The following is a 17,179-nucleotide window of genomic DNA, read 5'->3' as shown; positions in this document are numbered from 1 at the left end:
TTAGCGCGTTCAAACAAATAAACTCTTGCGCTTTATACTATTAGTATAGGTATAGATAGATATAATAATATATATTATATTCACAAGTATACCAAGGTCTAATCATGCAATTATAGTTCGAGTCGTACTGGAAATACAATCATAATGACAAAACGGTTTGTAATGAAAATTGCAGATGTATTCAAACTGCTTGTCACGGAAACAAAACTCATGCGCTACCTGTTATAGATGATACTACCTTTTATTATCTATTAGGCATTGTGTTACATTGTACTATACTACAATCACAGATAACATAATATTACATACTACAATGAACATTTAAAATTGTATGTCTGATATGATAATTACTTATTAGATACCAATGTTATCATCATGATTTTCGTTTGTATAATAATGTACAACCGACAATCATAATAAAAAGAAATAAAATATTATGTCGAAAAAATAAAAAAGTCCCTTATCACTTAGGTGCATGAAAAATAGATAGTAGCTGCTTCTCAGACCTACTGAATATGCCTATAAAATTTCATAAAAATCGGTCAAGCCGTTTCGGAGGAGTATGGTATCTAACTAATATTGTGACTAGAGAATTTTATATATATCTAAGATATAACTATTATATAATTAATTATATATATATTTACACGTGTAGTATGATAATTGATAACAGTTCATTATGTATCAAAGCCATCAGCATGATATTCATTTTTATACAAAATAAATACTTATTAGTTACATTATTAACGTGTTTATAGAGATTGCAGTAAATACGCAGTAATTATACTACATACATATACTGCACACGATTATACAGAGTGGAAGATTTTCAGCCAGTGTTCATTATATAAAATCATAACAGGTGCACAGAATTATTGTACCATACTGTATTGTATACTCAGTTATGTTACAATACAGTATACTATACTGTATTGTAACATGTATTATAATATATATTATATTTATATTATATATTATAACAGGTATATAACCTGCGACTCTCTGATTTTTTGAGATAAAAGTTACCCTATATCGGTCACTGTGTTATAAGCCATCTTCACGTCAAATCATAGTTAAGATTAAACAAAATCTACTTTCTACTCAACTACTACTACTGCGGTTCAGTAGTTGAGTAGAAAGTAGATTTTGTTATGAGGAAAAATAGGTATTCCGGAAATATCTTTATTATTTTCAGAATCATATAGTTCTAATCTGAGCTGAGCTTGTGTTATGGATACTAGACAACTCATTTGTATAAAGATATATATATATATATAATTAATACGTGATGCAAAAACTGTGCTGAGTTTTAGGAAAATTAGGGACGCAGGAGTATGAATTTTCGAACACTTATACTTTACATATTGAACGAGTGCAGAACACGCTTGCGCTAACGGTTTACGCTGGCGGGGCAGTAGAGGATGATAAGATGAGCATGAGGTCAGGTCAGTTAGCTCATCATCATAAATTTATCAGGCAGGTTTCCAGACAGAAAGAATAGATAAGATAAAGAACAAATACATTTGAGGAAGCATAAAAGTGGCGCCGGTGTCGGAGAGGTTGAAGAGTAATCGTCTGTCGTGGTATGCGAATATAATGAATAATGAAGATAATAATTTACGGAAGGTGCTACATATGAATGTAGATAGTTTTAAGAGCAGAGGAAGGCCGAAAAAGAGAAGGATGGACTGTGTGAAAGATGATATGGTAAGAAAGGGAGTAAATAAGGAGATTACTGCGAAGAGGGATGAAGTGAAAGTGAAAAATATATTATGCCGGCCCCACTTAGAAGGGATAAGGAAGAAGCAGATGATGTTTTCCAGACGAAACCGCGTGGAGGTTTACCTGACATAGTATGTAGCTAATAATGGGGTCATTAGTTCACATTACTAACAAAGCTCGGCCAACCCTATGATATTATTCATGTAAGTATATAAGCAACAGTTGGCACTTTCCAATGGGAAATGATAATGAGAAATAAACCAGCTGTTGGTAAGGGGTAATCATCATCTATACAGGTATATATTAATGACACTATGGACAATAATGGACATCCAGTCATAATGCAATATGATAAAGGAGAAACCATTTTTTTGTGTCTGGGCGATGCACACATACTACTCACACGTTTTTGTACATATTTTGTTAATTGACCGTAATTTAAAGTATTTAGTTGTGTATTTTCGTTTTTTTTTACTTTATATTACTGTGCCTTGTGTGTATACCTTTAACGCAAATTAAAGTTTATCCATAACATTGTATAAGCTTCGTTGCTTTTACAAATATCTTGGTTACGGGTCGACGGAATCTAATAGTCTAAGTAAATGAAAATCGCGTCCATAAATAACTATTGCCATTTAAGTTACTACAATTCTCACAGCGCCATCTAGTGGGACTAGATGGCGCTGTGAGAATTGTAGTAACTTTAGTAAGCTTGTATTATTGGAGACAACTGATGTATGTTGGACTCCAGTCTCCGCAATTAGCCTCTCATTCGGGCCATTGTGCGTAAGAGAGACAACTGACATAAATATATCTATACATTTAATCTATATAGATCGATAAAAACAATTATAATTATAAATTCGAAATGTTTGTACCGTGCGAGAAATTGAACCTGTTACCATCAGAATTAAGGTGGTATTCTAAACTGTTAAACCACTGCGGCCGTAACGCAGAATATTACCATAGCACTGTATAAATTATATATGGTAAACCAAAGAATATGGTATATCAATAATTACAATAATTAAATTTCAAAGTCAATATATTTAGGTATCAAGTTAAAATCTGTAAAAAGAATGATTCAGTAAAAATTAAATAAATATAATGACGCAGAAAAAAATGCCTTATTATAAAAGGCCAATGTCATTAATTATATCAACAGTATATCGTTCGTATATAAAGCGAGTATATCTGTTAATTAATGTCATATTATTATATTTGATAAGCCGTGTTTTGAAATGGAAGACCACAAGAACAGTGAAGTTAATATTAAAAATGATAAAAATGGTGTGTGTCCAGAAGATGTGCTTACACCGACGTTACACAAAGCTGTTAAGGATATTATAAAGAGAGAAGGATACGTGACCCACGTATTGAATGCACGATCTCTACCACAGGATGGAGCAAACTATATGACAAAGTTGGTTGTAGCCAACATAAAGGGAAAAACTGCTGAAGGAGACAAAGTAACAGATATTTTTGTAAAAGAAATCTTACCTGATGATGAGAACGGTTTCTTTCTAGCATCAGAATTCCATTCAATGGAATTATTTGTATACAGGGAGCCATTAAGATATTACAAAAAATTGCAAGAAGAAGCAGGTATTCCTATTGAGGATAGATATAATATTACAAAGTTCTACGAAGAAAGTAACTCGCAGTTTATTATATTAGAAAATTTAGTAAGCCAAGGCTACACTTCAGTAAATAGAATGGATCCAATTACATTGAATTTCGCAGAACAATCGGTGAAGCAACTTGCAAAATTCCATTCGCTAGCATTCGTATTGAAAAACAAACACCCAGATTATTTTGACAAGAAGATAAGATCTCTGGAATTTAAAGTTGATTTTGGGGACAAATGGAAAACGTTCATAAAAAACATTTTTTCAGCATCAACGCAAGAGCTAAGTAGTGATATCAGAAAGAAAACGGATGCTTTTCTTCCAATTTTTTTGGAAAGATTTCCGCAGTATTATCAGGACAAATCTGTGGAATGTTTGTGCCACGGGGATTATAGAGCTAATAATATTTTGTTGAAAAATGACGTAAGTATACTTAACTCTTTAAAGATGAACTTACAGCATCTAAGCTTTAAATTTGATCTATTTGCAATATCATAGAATATTATAGATATTATTTTTTAATTATAACATATTAAAAATATGAATGCCCATAAATTGGGGCAATTAAATGCAGTTGTCAAGAATATTATTACCTGGGCATATTAACATGACCTAACTATTATCACTTCATTGATAAAACGAAAATAATGAACTACATTAATGTAATGACTATATTTCTTAAATATTCATTTTTAAGAGCATTTTCTACGCTTATCTTCTTTGCTTTAAATGAAAAGTTATCGCAACTATGAATTTATATAATATATATTTATATAATATGAAAAGTTATCGCATTAAATACGCTTATAATCCATTATATAAGTTTAGAGAAAATGACTTGACTTGATTTTTTGTATTTTGAAGACAAGCCAAATATATTTTTAGACACAGAATGCTATTTATTTATTTCTTCATATTTGATACTCATTCATATTTTTTTAGTAAATTACTTATCGACTATGTCAGTACATATATAGAATATAGAAAAGAAATAGTTTGTAACCTGGTTATGGAAACTTGAAAAAATGAACTGTGGAAGAAAGATAAAAATAATAAATACTTGTGACTGTTCAGAAATCGATTATTTTCACTGTGAACAATAATTTGCTCTAAAGTCTATTTAAGAAGAATAAGAAAATCTTTTATTTTGAATCATTTGACTATCAATACTATCAATTTGGTGCAATAGGCTATGCCTGTATTGTGGAAATCTGATCGTAGAATAAGAATAAAAACGTAAACAATTAACGTATAGCTAAAAAAAATAATTTAATTTTCATTATGTGTTTTCAGGATGGCAAAATAACGAAAATTATTCCAGTCGATTACCAAGCAATACGATATGGCAATCCTATTACCGACCTAATATACTTCATATTCTTAGGAACGGACCAACAATTCAGGAAAGATCATTTAGAGAACATTAAAAATCTATATCACGACACGATGGCACGTTTCCTGAAATACTTCGATATGGATGTGGAAGATTACTTTCCAAGGGCGCAATTTGAGAAGGAGTTCGCAGCGAAGTTAGATTTTGGATTTATGACAGCTACATGGCTTCTACCTTTTGTATTCGCAGCCGAAGATGATTTACCCGAAATTAATGGAGCAGTAGACAAGGTAGACTACAACGTGGATAAGAGAATGAAGTACAGATTAGAAGGCATCGTGGACGACTTTATTAAATGGGGATACTTGTAATGAAATCAGTAAATTGTTAAGACAAGGTTTATATTAATAAACTGTTACATGTATAGGTTTTTGTTAATGATGACATAAGAATAAAGGATCACGGTTTGATTATCATCATTTTGATCTTATCTGTTTCTTGATTTATTACTAGCAAATATAATTTGACAGCCTTGGTAGTAGTTTAGTATATCACCTCAGTTACGATGGTCGTGCGTTCGATTTCTCGCACTACGTTTAAATAATGCAACATTTAAAAAATCAAACCTCATAGGGGGTTGATTTCTCTTGAAGTATCTCGATTTAAATTGGTTTTCAATGTCTCCATCATTGGATAATCTGAACTATATATTTTTTTCTTTATTTATTTAGGAAATTAAGATCAGAATAGTGTAAATGTTAAAATAGTACATTCATATTACTTCTAAACTATTCCAAAGATATCTATTACTCTCACTCTATAGACATCAGTTCCTGAGTCGAATTTTTAACTTAAAAATTAAAACTGTTAGAAGTTATGATTGAGGTTCCGATAATATACTTAGAAAAATACCAAAACTAGATTCTTTTCAATTTAGAACTACAAATTGACACACAGTTTTTGTATGGTATCGATCAGATTCGAACTGATGGCCTTTTAATCGAAATCTATGTAGTAATTCACTAAGCTACGGCACTCTAAAATGACTTACAGTATGATAACAGTCCATTACGTTTCAAATTTATCATCGTGATTTTTATTTTTATAAAGATTAAATACTTATTAGTTACATTATTAACGTGTTCATAGAGATTGCAGTAAATACACGATAATTATACTATGCACACAATTATACAGAGTGGAAGATTTTCGGCCAGTGTTCATTACGTAAAAATATAGCTATTTATAATAGCTTTATATAAATACTAGCTTTTGCCCGCGGCTTTGGTCGCGTCAATTTATCACCTTAGGGGTGGAATTTATCAAAATCCTTTCTTAGGGAATGCTTATGTCATAGTAACTTTATGCATGCAAAGTCTCAGCCCGATCGGTTTAAAATTGACAAAGTTTCATACAAACTTTCGTCCCCTATTTTATCCCTTTGGGGATAGAATTAATCAAAATCCTTTCTTAGCGGTTGCCTACGTCATAATATCTACCTGCATGGCAAATTTCAGCCCGACCCGTCCAGTCGTTTGGGCTGTGCGTTGATAGATCACTACGTCAGTCACCTTTGAGTTATATATATTTAGATTATAATATTCATGTTATCAGCTGTTTTCCTACGACTTCGTCAGATTTTAGTTTACCTATATATGTCCTTCTTCGTTGATACGATCTAACTTGTTTATTTTTGTATTAAAATAAATTATTTAAATGAGTTGTTTAAAACCAATCGCACAAGACTTGTTTAGTTCGAGACTAGGTGGCGCTATGTCAATTGTCATTTGTTATTCTTATTATATAAACAAATAGTATTCTTTCATGAAATTTTATTTACAGTATATAAATTAACATATTCCTTTTTAAAAATAAAACTAAATGTTTAGATATATGTATGTAGATTTCATTGTACCATGAGAAACAAATATACATAAATACAAGACAAATAAATATTACAAAGTAATAAGCAAAATATCGAAAAATGGCTGAGTGATTTATATTTATTCGGTTCAAGTGCGAGTGAGAGACTTACCACCGAAATCGCTCTTCAATCTTCTTAAAGATCTTGGCCTGTCTAAAACTCTAGTGAGATTTATACTAAAACGTGTATCTAAAGCTGCACTAGCAGGCTTCTACCAGATTTGGCTGAGCAGGAAGAAACACGAGCGGTGAAGGTGAGTGTTGACATACGTCGTAAGGGTCCCCATAAACCTACACCCGGGTCACAAGTCCCAGGAACTGCTTGGAGCTTCCCTGCCACACGATGGACCCGGCTCCTACGCGGTGATTCCACGGAATGCTAATAAATTCGTCTCTCTTTTGACTTTAAATTTGAATGCTGTTTTGATGTCATTGTCTATGTCCTTGGAATGAGTGTGTTGACAATATGTTCTTGTGTTACTGTTCATATTTGCTGAGCTAATGTAGATTAAATTGATACTCAGACTTACAGTTGTATATATTTAAATACTTATCGCATCATCAATAAAAACTATAACCTCATATATTCAATTTTATGTAAATGGAATGGTAAAAATACTAACAGTCAATTTGGTGGTAAGTGGTAACCGACGGCTATATGGATGCGTAACACCACTGTCATCAAGATATCGTGGGACAACAGTAGAACTCTTGCATTGCGATTCTGTAGGATTTGTCCTTGCATTTTTAAATAATGTGATTATATTTAAAAATTATTAGTTGATTTATTCAAATATAAGTTTGGATGTTTAGGATAATCTCCGGTTGTACTAATTCAATTGTGAGAATTCTTTTACTATTAGATAGCCCATTTCTCCAAGGTCCTAGGCTATATATGTCATGCTTCGAACGATAGGGTAGGAGCTACAATGAAAAGTATTGCAAAAATTACCTTACGGATAAATGTTACCAGACACATGTGAATATGTCAAGTTGTGAAGATGATGATATAAGAACATCACGTTAACAATTGACAATGTCACTAACTGTCCCATCTGAGATAAAAACCATGAAGGTTTATTTATCAATGGAAGCCATTTCTACACTTAGCATATTTAGTAGACAGTCTTTATCAAAAATATATACGTCTTAATACTTTTACCATTGCAGCGACAGGGAATTCATCCCCACACGCTAGAACCTAAGTGGTGTCGGACACTGAGCTTCCTCCCGCGTACACTTAGATTATGAAATGAATTACCTGCCGAGGTTTTTTTCTCACTAGACAACAGCATGGGGTTTTTCAAGAAGGCTATATTAAGGTTTCTAAAGGATAGGCAACGCGCACGTACCCATGATGTCTCAGGCGTCCATAGGCTACGGTCACCAATTACCATCAGATGGGCCGTATGCTTTCTGTTATTTTTTTAATTCTCATGTTAAAATATTTGGAACGAAACTCCTCCGAAACTGTCCGACCGATTCTTATGAAATGTTGTGTGTATATTCAGTAGGTTTGAGAATAGAAAGTTAATTAATTTTTATATCTCTAAATGATATAGGACCACGATTTTTTTTTAAATTGTAGACTATAATTTTTTAACTTATTTATGATTCGACATTCAAAAATAAATACAACTGTAAATTTTCCCCTTCTATCATCAAACCCTCTTTTTTTAAATGCGATAATAATTTATATGGCAAAACAACGTTTGCCGGTTCAGCCAGTATCATTTTTAAAACAAACAAATGATTAGTAACGCGTCTGCGAGTCTATCCCTCTGTGGACAATGACCTAAGGTTATTTACACACTGTTCATCAGCGCAAATGTAAACTAAGACTTTTTTTAATACAATTTGGCAGTGTGAAACAACTAGAATTGATTTTTTACTTTTGAACAATTTTTTAACCTTTTATTTAATTTTAGTACTTAGTTTATTTGTAGTCTTCTTCATTAATAAATTTATCTTCTTCAGTAATATAATACCAAGGTATGCTTGGTATTATTAAAACAACCTATGCGACGGTTACTAAATTGTAATTAATAGAATTACAACAGAGAAATACATTATAATTATATTAAAATAGCTATGCTACTTTGTGCAATAAAATATGAAATCACAGACTGTCATACACAATGATATATATACAATGTATGTAATAATATATATTTTATGGATGATATTGATGCATCCGCCTGAGCTAACGGTTTACGCTGGCGAGGCACCAGTGGAGGATGATGATTGAGCCTACAGTCAGGTCCGTTAGCCTTGACAAATTCTCCAAAAAATGGTCATGATGGTTTCCAAGGGAAACCGTGTGGAGGAGATATGATGTAGTGATAACAGGGTCAATAGTCCACATTACTACCAATTCACTTCCCCGCTGTATAACATGATTATTTACACTTAATAACATAAAATTATAGCAGAAGTATTCTGATACTAACCAAATTTCTATGTCAATAACGTTTCAGAAGTATCAAGTTAAATTATGTGAAAAAAATGATACAATAAAATTTAAATAAACATTATGATGCAGAGCAAAAATAGAATTAAAGCCTTATTATAAAGAGTCAATGTTAGTAATTATGTCAACTGTACGTCGTCCGTATATAAAGCGACTATATCTGTTAGTAACCGCCGCATTATTGTATTTGATAAGCCGTGTTTTGACATGCAAGACTACGAGAAAAGTGAAGTTAATAATAAAAATGGTGTGTGTGGAGTTAATGTACTTTCACCAACATTACACGAAGCTGTTAAAGATATTATAAAGAGAGAAGGATACTTGACTCACGAATTGAATGCACGATCTTTACCACAGGATGGAGCAAATTATATGACGAAATTAGTAGTAGCCACTATAAAAGGAAAAACTGCTGAAGGAGACAAAATAACAGATATTTTTGTAAAAGAAATCTTACCTGATGATGAGAACAGTTTCTTTCTAGGATCAGATTTTCATTTACATGAATTATTTGTATACAGGGAACCGTTAAGATATTATATGAAATTCCAAGAAGAAGCAGGTATTCCTATTGAGGATAGATATAACATTGCACAGTTCTACGAAGAAAGTAACTCTGAGTTTGTTATATTGGAAAATTTAGTAAGCCAAGGTTACACTACAGTAAATAGAATGGATCCAATTACATTGAATTTCGCAGAACAATCGGTGCAGCAACTTGCAAAATTCCATTCGCTAGCATTCGTATTGAAAAAGAAACTACCAGATTATTTTGACGAGAAGATAAAATCTCTCAAGTATCAAGTCAATTTTGAAGGTAAATGGACAACGTTCTTAAAAAATATTTATCCAGTAACAATGAGTGAGCTGAATGACGATAAGAAAAAGAAAACGGAAGCTTTTCTTCCAATTGTTGTGGAGAAATTTCCACAGTATTATAAGGACACTTCTGTGGGATGTTTGTGTCATGGGGATTACAGAGCTAATAATATTTTAATAAAAGTTGACGTAAGTAGACCTACATTTAACTTTCTAAAGATAAAATTATTGCATCTCAGTTTTAATTTTATTATTATGTATTAATTTACAAAAATAAGATTAGCACGAACGTCAGAAAAATAATTAAATAAAATATGTATAATCTACTGACAATAGTATTAAATGACATACCGTGTACATGTATGGTTGAATGATTTTAAGACAGAATAAGAATAATTTAAGAATTTTTACATTTTTTCCTTGTATTAAGTACTTAGACGATTAACATGGGCTGATATACACAACAGAACATCAATTGTAAAATTGATTTAAATTTGGAAGACTAGTTAAATAAAAGTAAAATAAAATAGAAGTATATCTTACAATATAATTCTGATATTTATATAAGTATTTATACCAAAAAAATAAACACTTTATTAGTCATATAAATTATACTTTATAACTACGACAATAAATTGTTTGCCACCTGCCTACAGAAGTGGGAATGGTTAAGCATGAAATACAGAAAAATAAAGAAATTTTCGACTGTAGAGAAAAATATTAACTTAATAAATAGCTGGCTTTAGTTCTTTAGCTGTAGATAAACATTAGAGCTAAGTATAAGCATATAAATACTGGCTTTAGCCATTTATGAATAGCATAAGAGATAGGAATAAAGTTTTTAATTATATTCGTTGTATATTTACAGGGTGGCGTAATAAAAAAAATAATTCCAGTTGACTACCAAGTAATAAGATATGGTAATCCTATTACCGACCTAATATACTTCATATTCTTAGGAACAGACCAGCAATTCAGGAAAGATCATTTAGAGAACATTAAAAACCTATATTACGATACGATGATACGTTTCCTTAAATACTTCGATATGGATGTAGAAGATTACTTTCCAAGGACGCAATTTGAGAAGGAGTTTGTAGCTAAATTAGACTTTGGATTTATGTCAGCTGCGTGGCTTTTCCCTTTTCTATTTGCATCTGAAGACGACTTGCCTGAAATTAATGGGGCAATAGATAAGGTAGAATATAAAGTAGATAAGAGAATGAAGTGCAGAATAGAAGGCATCGTGGACGACTTCATTAAATGGGGATACTTGTAATGTATTCGCAGCTGAAGATGGTTTACCGGAAATTAACTACATACTAGTAAATACATACATAATATACATAGAAAACATTCAGAGCGATTCAAACAATCATACTCCTGAATGCAAATGTTTGTGACGTGCGAGGAATCAAACCCGCGACCATCGGACGTAAAGCGGTGTGCTAGACTGCTAGATCACGAGGTCGTCAAACATACACATAAACTTTCCTCTGCAATCAGTCCATCTATTGCTGAAAACAGCATTAAAATCCGTTGCGTAATTCAAAAGATATGAGCGAACAGACAGCGGCCGGCGGCGACTTTGTTTTATACTATACTAGCTACCCACCCCGGCTTCGCATGGGTGTACATGTATTATACACATAAACCTTCCTCTTGAATCACTCTATCTATTAAAAAAACCGTTTCAAAATCCGTTGGGTAGTTTTAAAGATTTAAGCATACATAGGCACGGACAGATAGCCATAGTGACTTTGTTTTATACTATGTAATGATAAAGATATAAAATAATTGTAACACGATCTTAGTTTTGTTTTAATTAATGCTCCCAACAAAAAACGAGCTATTGTTAATTGAATAATGTTTTCTGGAACTGCAAAATATTTTACACAATATTACAACTACTGCATTGCGTATGATTAAACTACATTTAAAGTTACTTGCTTTAACCATCTTAGTTTTTGTAAGGTAATATTTTTGAAGTTTAGACTTACAATAGCCTTTTCAATTAAATAAGTATGTATGTATATATATGGCCTCATGGTGAAACTCAGTATCTTATTACTATTCAATCAACCTTTTAGAAACCTATTGAATGTTACCGTTTTAGTAATTTCAAACGGTTAATATTAATTGTTAACATATTCATGTTAAGATAACGATCCTATTTATAGTTTCAAGTAATAATATCCGTTGACCATTCACACAGCGCCATCTAGTCCTAAGCTAAATAGAGCTTGTGTTGTGGGTACTACATAACTGTTATAAATACTTAAATACATTTTTTTTTGTAAATATATACATAATATTCACAGAAGACACCCTGAGCGATACAAACAATTATATTCATGAATACAAATGTTTGTACGTTGTACTATAGGAATCGAACCCGCGACCATCGGAAGTTCGGTAGGTGTGCTAAACCGCTAGACCACCGAGGCCGTCAAATATGTGTTTATTATCGAAATCATGTTATTATCTTTCATTCTTCAGTTCATTGCCATTAAAGCGAGTTAGATCAAACCTATAATTGTCAACTAAAAGCAATTCATACTGATATTGTAATATTCTTTTAAATGGACTAACATTGTAAATGGGCAAGGTAAGGATTACCCCAAACTCATAGCTTGGGATAATCTCGGATATGACTGGTCCGATTTTGAAAATTATTTTAGTGTTGGGTAGCCCATTTGTTGAGAAAGGCTACTTTCACACTATAGGAGCAGAGCTGTATTGAAAATGTTTCCAAAATTGTGAAAATATAACGCTGACGAAGTTGTACGTGTTAACTAGTTGATATATCTTTATATATAAAATTTACGTGTTACGTTGTTTGTCCGCGATGGATCTTAGACTAGTGAACCGATTGCAAATTTGATTTGCACATTGTGTGCAATTTGACCCAACTTGAAAGATAGGACAGCTTACAACTCAATTTATAGTCGCAATATTATTTTATTCAAGTACCTTAGCCACAGCAACGGGTGGCTGGGTCTTCTGGTATAAGTAAATAAATGTAAGAACCTATTTTTTTTAATATGTATAAAATGTTCACAAATACACTACCGGAGGGTTGGCTAAAGGGGTGTATAAGATTATTACTTTCTAAAATGTAAAAATCCTACCAGATGATCAGCATCTGGATGAATGGCGGTCCTCCACAGTGCGGTTTTCTAGAACCTTTTTGCCACGCACAACCACATTGTGGAATCACCTTCCAGCTATGATATTTCCGAACCGATATGATATTGAAATCTTCAAGAAAAGAGCTTATTCCTTTTTAAAACGCCGACAAGACACTGGCAATTCCCCTGGTGTTGCGGATGCTCATGGGCGGCGGTAATCACTTACCATCAAGTGAGCCGCATGCTCGTTTGTCCCCTGTGCTATAAAAAAAAGTCTTCTTTATATAGTATAACTTGCAGTCGCTTTCGTTGACTCTCCGTTCAGATCTTTGAAACTTTGCAACGAATTTTAATGTAGTTTTTAGCATCAGACAAAGTGATACAAGAGGAAGATTATATGTAAGCTAGTACATTATAAAATAACTATTTTAAGTCTTGTTATTTTGTGCTAATTATAGTTACTTGTCGCATACCAATAACAAGTGTTTTATAATGTTAGCTAAAATTTTAATACCAGTTAATTATTAAAGTCATAAAATGTTGTCTGTTTTATCTGCATTTACATAAATAAAGTGTACTCATATAAACGATAACCTATTTGTGTCACAATTATTTGCAAAATTAATATAAATGTTTTTTTATAATTAAATGAGATAGCAAATAAATTCACGTTGATTTCTTATTTATCATCGTTATCTGGCAGACATTAATTAAGTATCCACGATTGCATGTATTGTGTTACTTAGCAAAGTCTTTAATTAAACATTTTTTTTTCTATTCACACAGTGCCATCTAGTACCACGATAAGTTTGTGTGATAACTGTGAAAAATATTTTTTTTTAACAACCCATACAGCACCATTAATCGCAAGCTACAAAACTTGTTGTACGAGTACCAGATAACTGATAGAAATAATTAAATATAATATTTTTTAAACACATACATAAGAAAAAACTCAAATCAATACAAACAATCATCCTCATGTTTGCACTGTGTAAGGAATCGTGTGTAAGGAAAACTAACGATCATCAGAAGTAAAGCGGTGTACTATAAAGTTAGACATCCGAGCCCGTCAAGTAAATCAACTTATGATACAAAATTATCAAGTTTATACAATGATTTACATGTATTATCATATAGTAAATCGTTTATATCTTTGTATGAAAATAAAGTGATAAGAAAACATGTTTAGACCATTGTTATTACTAAATATATGGCCATATATATGAGAACAAATGCAGTCTGCACTCATTGTTTACGTAACTATCCGTAATGGAAGTAAAGAGTCAGCGCTGCAGCGTTCATACAAGTGATTGCATCATTCATGGATATTCCTACAATTGTATTTCTCCAGCCTTAAGAAAGGTGATCCAAGACATAATTGCAAAAGAAGAATACAAAACATATAAAGTTAATATAACGCATGTTCCGTTAGATGGAGGTAATTATTTATCAACCTTAATAACAGCTGATATCAAAGGAACAACTAATGATGAAACTAAAGAAGTAAATATATTCGTGAAAAGAGTTTTAGACAATTTTGACAAATGTGATAATATATTATCAATACCGGAACTTCATACAAGAGAAATATATGCATATGATGAACTGTTTAAAATTTACAAGGAGCTGCAAGATGAAGTCGATGTTCCTATTGAAGAACAATTTAATGTACCAAAATACTATGACTCTAGTAACTCCGAATTTATAATATTAGAAAACTTAACAAAGAAGGGTTTCTCTACTCATAACAGATTTCAGGCAGTACAGAAAACCTTTGCTAAGATTTCAGTTCAAAAATTAGCAAAATTTCATGCCTTGTCGTTTGTAACGCAGAAGAAAAGACCCCAATACTTTCTTAATAAAATGCAGTCTATTAAAGTACCATATGATTTTAATGATGAAATGCAAAAAATAATGTATAATTTTGCTCAGATTGCGACTAATAATTTAGAGGGAATAATGAAAAAGAAATTAGAGGATTTTGTACCAAGAGTAATGACTAAAATGTCTGCATCCATGTGCGATGACACGGTAAGATGCCTGTGCCACGGTGATTTCAGGCCAAATAATCTTTTAATGAAAGAAAACGTAAGTACTATGTGTAAACAATTGACTTGAAACGCAGAAATACTTTGTTAGTGCTATTCTATATAATTTCAAACGTTTCATTAACGTCGGCGTGGGAATCACAACATTTCGAAACATTGAATAGTTATAATTAAATTATAATATTTTTTATATCGTATATAATATTATTTTTATTACTAATTTAGCTGCATCTTAATATATATAGAGTTTAAAACAAGAGTGTTTTGCATTTTTTTTTCACATCGAGACATACAAATTGGATCTGAATATAAAAAAAATAATCACAGCTTTTCATTCACAATTTGTTAAACTATTTTTTTGTATTATATTTTAGAATGGTGAAGTGACAAATATATGTCCGGTCGACTATCAATTCCTGCATTACGGAAATCCAATTACGGATCTATTGTACTTCATCTTCTCAGGAACTGATCAACAGTTTCGAAACGAACATTTGGAAGATATAAAGATCTTGTATTATGAAACGATGACAACATTTCTCAGATACTTCGATATGAATATAGAAGATTACTTTCCAAGGGATACTTTCGAAACTTTGTTTAAAGAAAGATTAGATTTCGGTCTTGTTGTTGCAATCTGGTTATTACCTCTGACTTTTGCTGCTGCTGATGATGTACCGGATTTTTCGAAGACATCTCCGGCCGACGTTCAATTTAAAGTTGATAAAGCACTTAAGTTCCGATTGGAAGGGATTGTGAATGATTTTATTAAATGGGGATATCTATAAATAAAAAATGTAGTACCTTGTTTCATTTTTCAATACTTTTTTACGGCAGTAAACCTGCCCTTTCCGTCCCGACCACACTTTTGCACATAATCACAACACCGTCCTCGCCGGCGAAGACGGCGATCCCATACACATCATATCGCGCATTCAAGCGGGCGCCTGCGCGGCCAACAGCATTAGAATGTCCGAAAAAAAAAAACAATACTTTTTAGTACCTAATATGCATAAAAGTTTAGAAGTTTAAGTATAACTGCTGTAGGCTTAGGCAAGGCAGATATTTTAATATCATAATAACCAATGTTATCCACGGCTAGCTTTTACCATTGCCCCACCATCGACAGGGAATTTATCCATACTCTCGACGAACCGGTTTCTAGATATTAAAGGTTTTTAGTCATTACATAAATGAGATACTTAGTGGCGACGGTGTACGTAAAAAGACTAAAATGGTTAGACAGATTTATCTGCTCGTAATTGTTTAAATCCACCGCCTTCTCCACTCGACCCCTGACTAAATATCGGAAGCTTTCGAATAAATGTTATTATGGTAACGGTAAAGGTGTGAAAAATGATACAGCATTTATAAATCAAATAAGGCTTTGAGACTCGAATGACTTAAATTTTTAAGATGGGAAATAATCTCTACGTATAATAAGAGTAAGTAGTAATAAAGAAGGTCATTGACCATTTGATACAAACCATTGTTTGATATAGGCACAACGTAGTGCGGGGTCATAGATAAACTATACCTTTCGATAAAGATTTTTGATAATTTATATATCGAAAAATTCATCATTGTATTATTATTAATTTATATCAGTTGTTTTACTAAACGTAACACGAGCTCTGCTTACAGTGGGATTAAAAATCGCCGTGTAAATTATTCAGGGTTGTTTATGCATTTATTCATTATAACAATAAAAATATATTCTCACCTTATTAGTGGGTACTTTTTAAGTTACGACTTTGTCATTGCCATAAAGGAATTATATTAGTATTTCATAATATATTGTTAAAATAGAGTACTTCATTATTATAATTAGAGATATTAGATAATGTTTGCAAAGTTGAATCCAGAATTAAAGTGATCTCTTCCAGTCAAACTAATATAGCAATTTAAAATATAGGGGATCGTGGGTGAGCAAAGGTAGCCAGAAATGATTTACACGAATATTGGCAAAACTAGTAAAACCCAAATATTCATAATTTATATTTGTTTGTTACAGATCTGTTCACACTCTTCCAAGTCCATCATGACTAGCATCAATAGTAAGACAAGAAAACCAAGAGAAATAAAAAACGACATCAAATGAA

At 32.0% G+C, this 17,179-nt stretch overlaps 3 protein-coding genes across 3 annotated transcripts; all 3 read left to right on the top strand.

Moving 5' to 3' along the window:
- Positions 1–2,911: 2,911 nt before the first annotated feature.
- On the top strand, positions 2,912–5,096 carry LOC131851564 (uncharacterized). The gene is made up of 2 exons (XM_059202079.1): positions 2,912–3,773; positions 4,644–5,096. Exons 1-2 carry the CDS (start codon positions 2,964–2,966, stop codon positions 5,052–5,054), a joined length of 1,221 nt encoding a protein of 406 aa, XP_059058062.1. The 5' UTR covers positions 2,912–2,963; the 3' UTR covers positions 5,055–5,096.
- Positions 5,097–9,283: 4,187 nt separating this feature from the next.
- On the top strand, positions 9,284–11,199 carry LOC131851565 (uncharacterized). Its single transcript, XM_059202080.1, has 2 exons — positions 9,284–10,084; positions 10,764–11,199. Exons 1-2 carry the CDS (start codon positions 9,284–9,286, stop codon positions 11,172–11,174), a joined length of 1,212 nt encoding a protein of 403 aa, XP_059058063.1. The 3' UTR covers positions 11,175–11,199.
- Positions 11,200–14,298: 3,099 nt separating this feature from the next.
- Positions 14,299–17,178, top strand: LOC131851517 (uncharacterized). The gene is made up of 3 exons (XM_059202025.1): positions 14,299–15,060; positions 15,452–15,832; positions 17,092–17,178. Exons 1-3 carry the CDS (start codon positions 14,299–14,301, stop codon positions 17,176–17,178), a joined length of 1,230 nt encoding a protein of 409 aa, XP_059058008.1.
- Position 17,179: the final 1 nt, after the last annotated feature.

Source organism: Achroia grisella, unplaced genomic scaffold (genome assembly GCF_030625045.1).
Source record: "Achroia grisella isolate CSIRO2021 unplaced genomic scaffold, CSIRO_AGI_Agris_v1 utg784, whole genome shotgun sequence".
NCBI lineage: Eukaryota > Metazoa > Arthropoda > Insecta > Lepidoptera > Pyralidae > Achroia > Achroia grisella.
The sequence above is the reverse complement of the archived record's forward strand: the minus strand, read 5'-3'. Positions and strand labels throughout refer to the sequence as shown.

Excerpts from the sequence above, each read along its gene's own strand:
- LOC131851564 (XM_059202079.1), top strand. The coding sequence starts at position 2,964 with ATGGAAGACCACAAGAACAGTGAAGTTAATATTAAAAATGATAAAAAT. Across the intron at positions 3,774-4,643 it reads ATATTTTGTTGAAAAATGAC|GATGGCAAAATAACGAAAAT; the intron begins GTAAGTATACTT and ends ATGTGTTTTCAG.
- LOC131851565 (XM_059202080.1), top strand. The coding sequence starts at position 9,284 with ATGCAAGACTACGAGAAAAGTGAAGTTAATAATAAAAATGGTGTGTGT. Across the intron at positions 10,085-10,763 it reads ATATTTTAATAAAAGTTGAC|GGTGGCGTAATAAAAAAAAT; the intron begins GTAAGTAGACCT and ends GTATATTTACAG.
- LOC131851517 (XM_059202025.1), top strand. The coding sequence starts at position 14,299 with ATGGAAGTAAAGAGTCAGCGCTGCAGCGTTCATACAAGTGATTGCATC. Across the intron at positions 15,061-15,451 it reads CATCCATGTGCGATGACACG|AATGGTGAAGTGACAAATAT; the intron begins GTAAGATGCCTG and ends ATTATATTTTAG. Across the intron at positions 15,833-17,091 it reads AGTTCCGATTGGAAGGGATT|ATCTGTTCACACTCTTCCAA; the intron begins GTGAATGATTTT and ends TGTTTGTTACAG.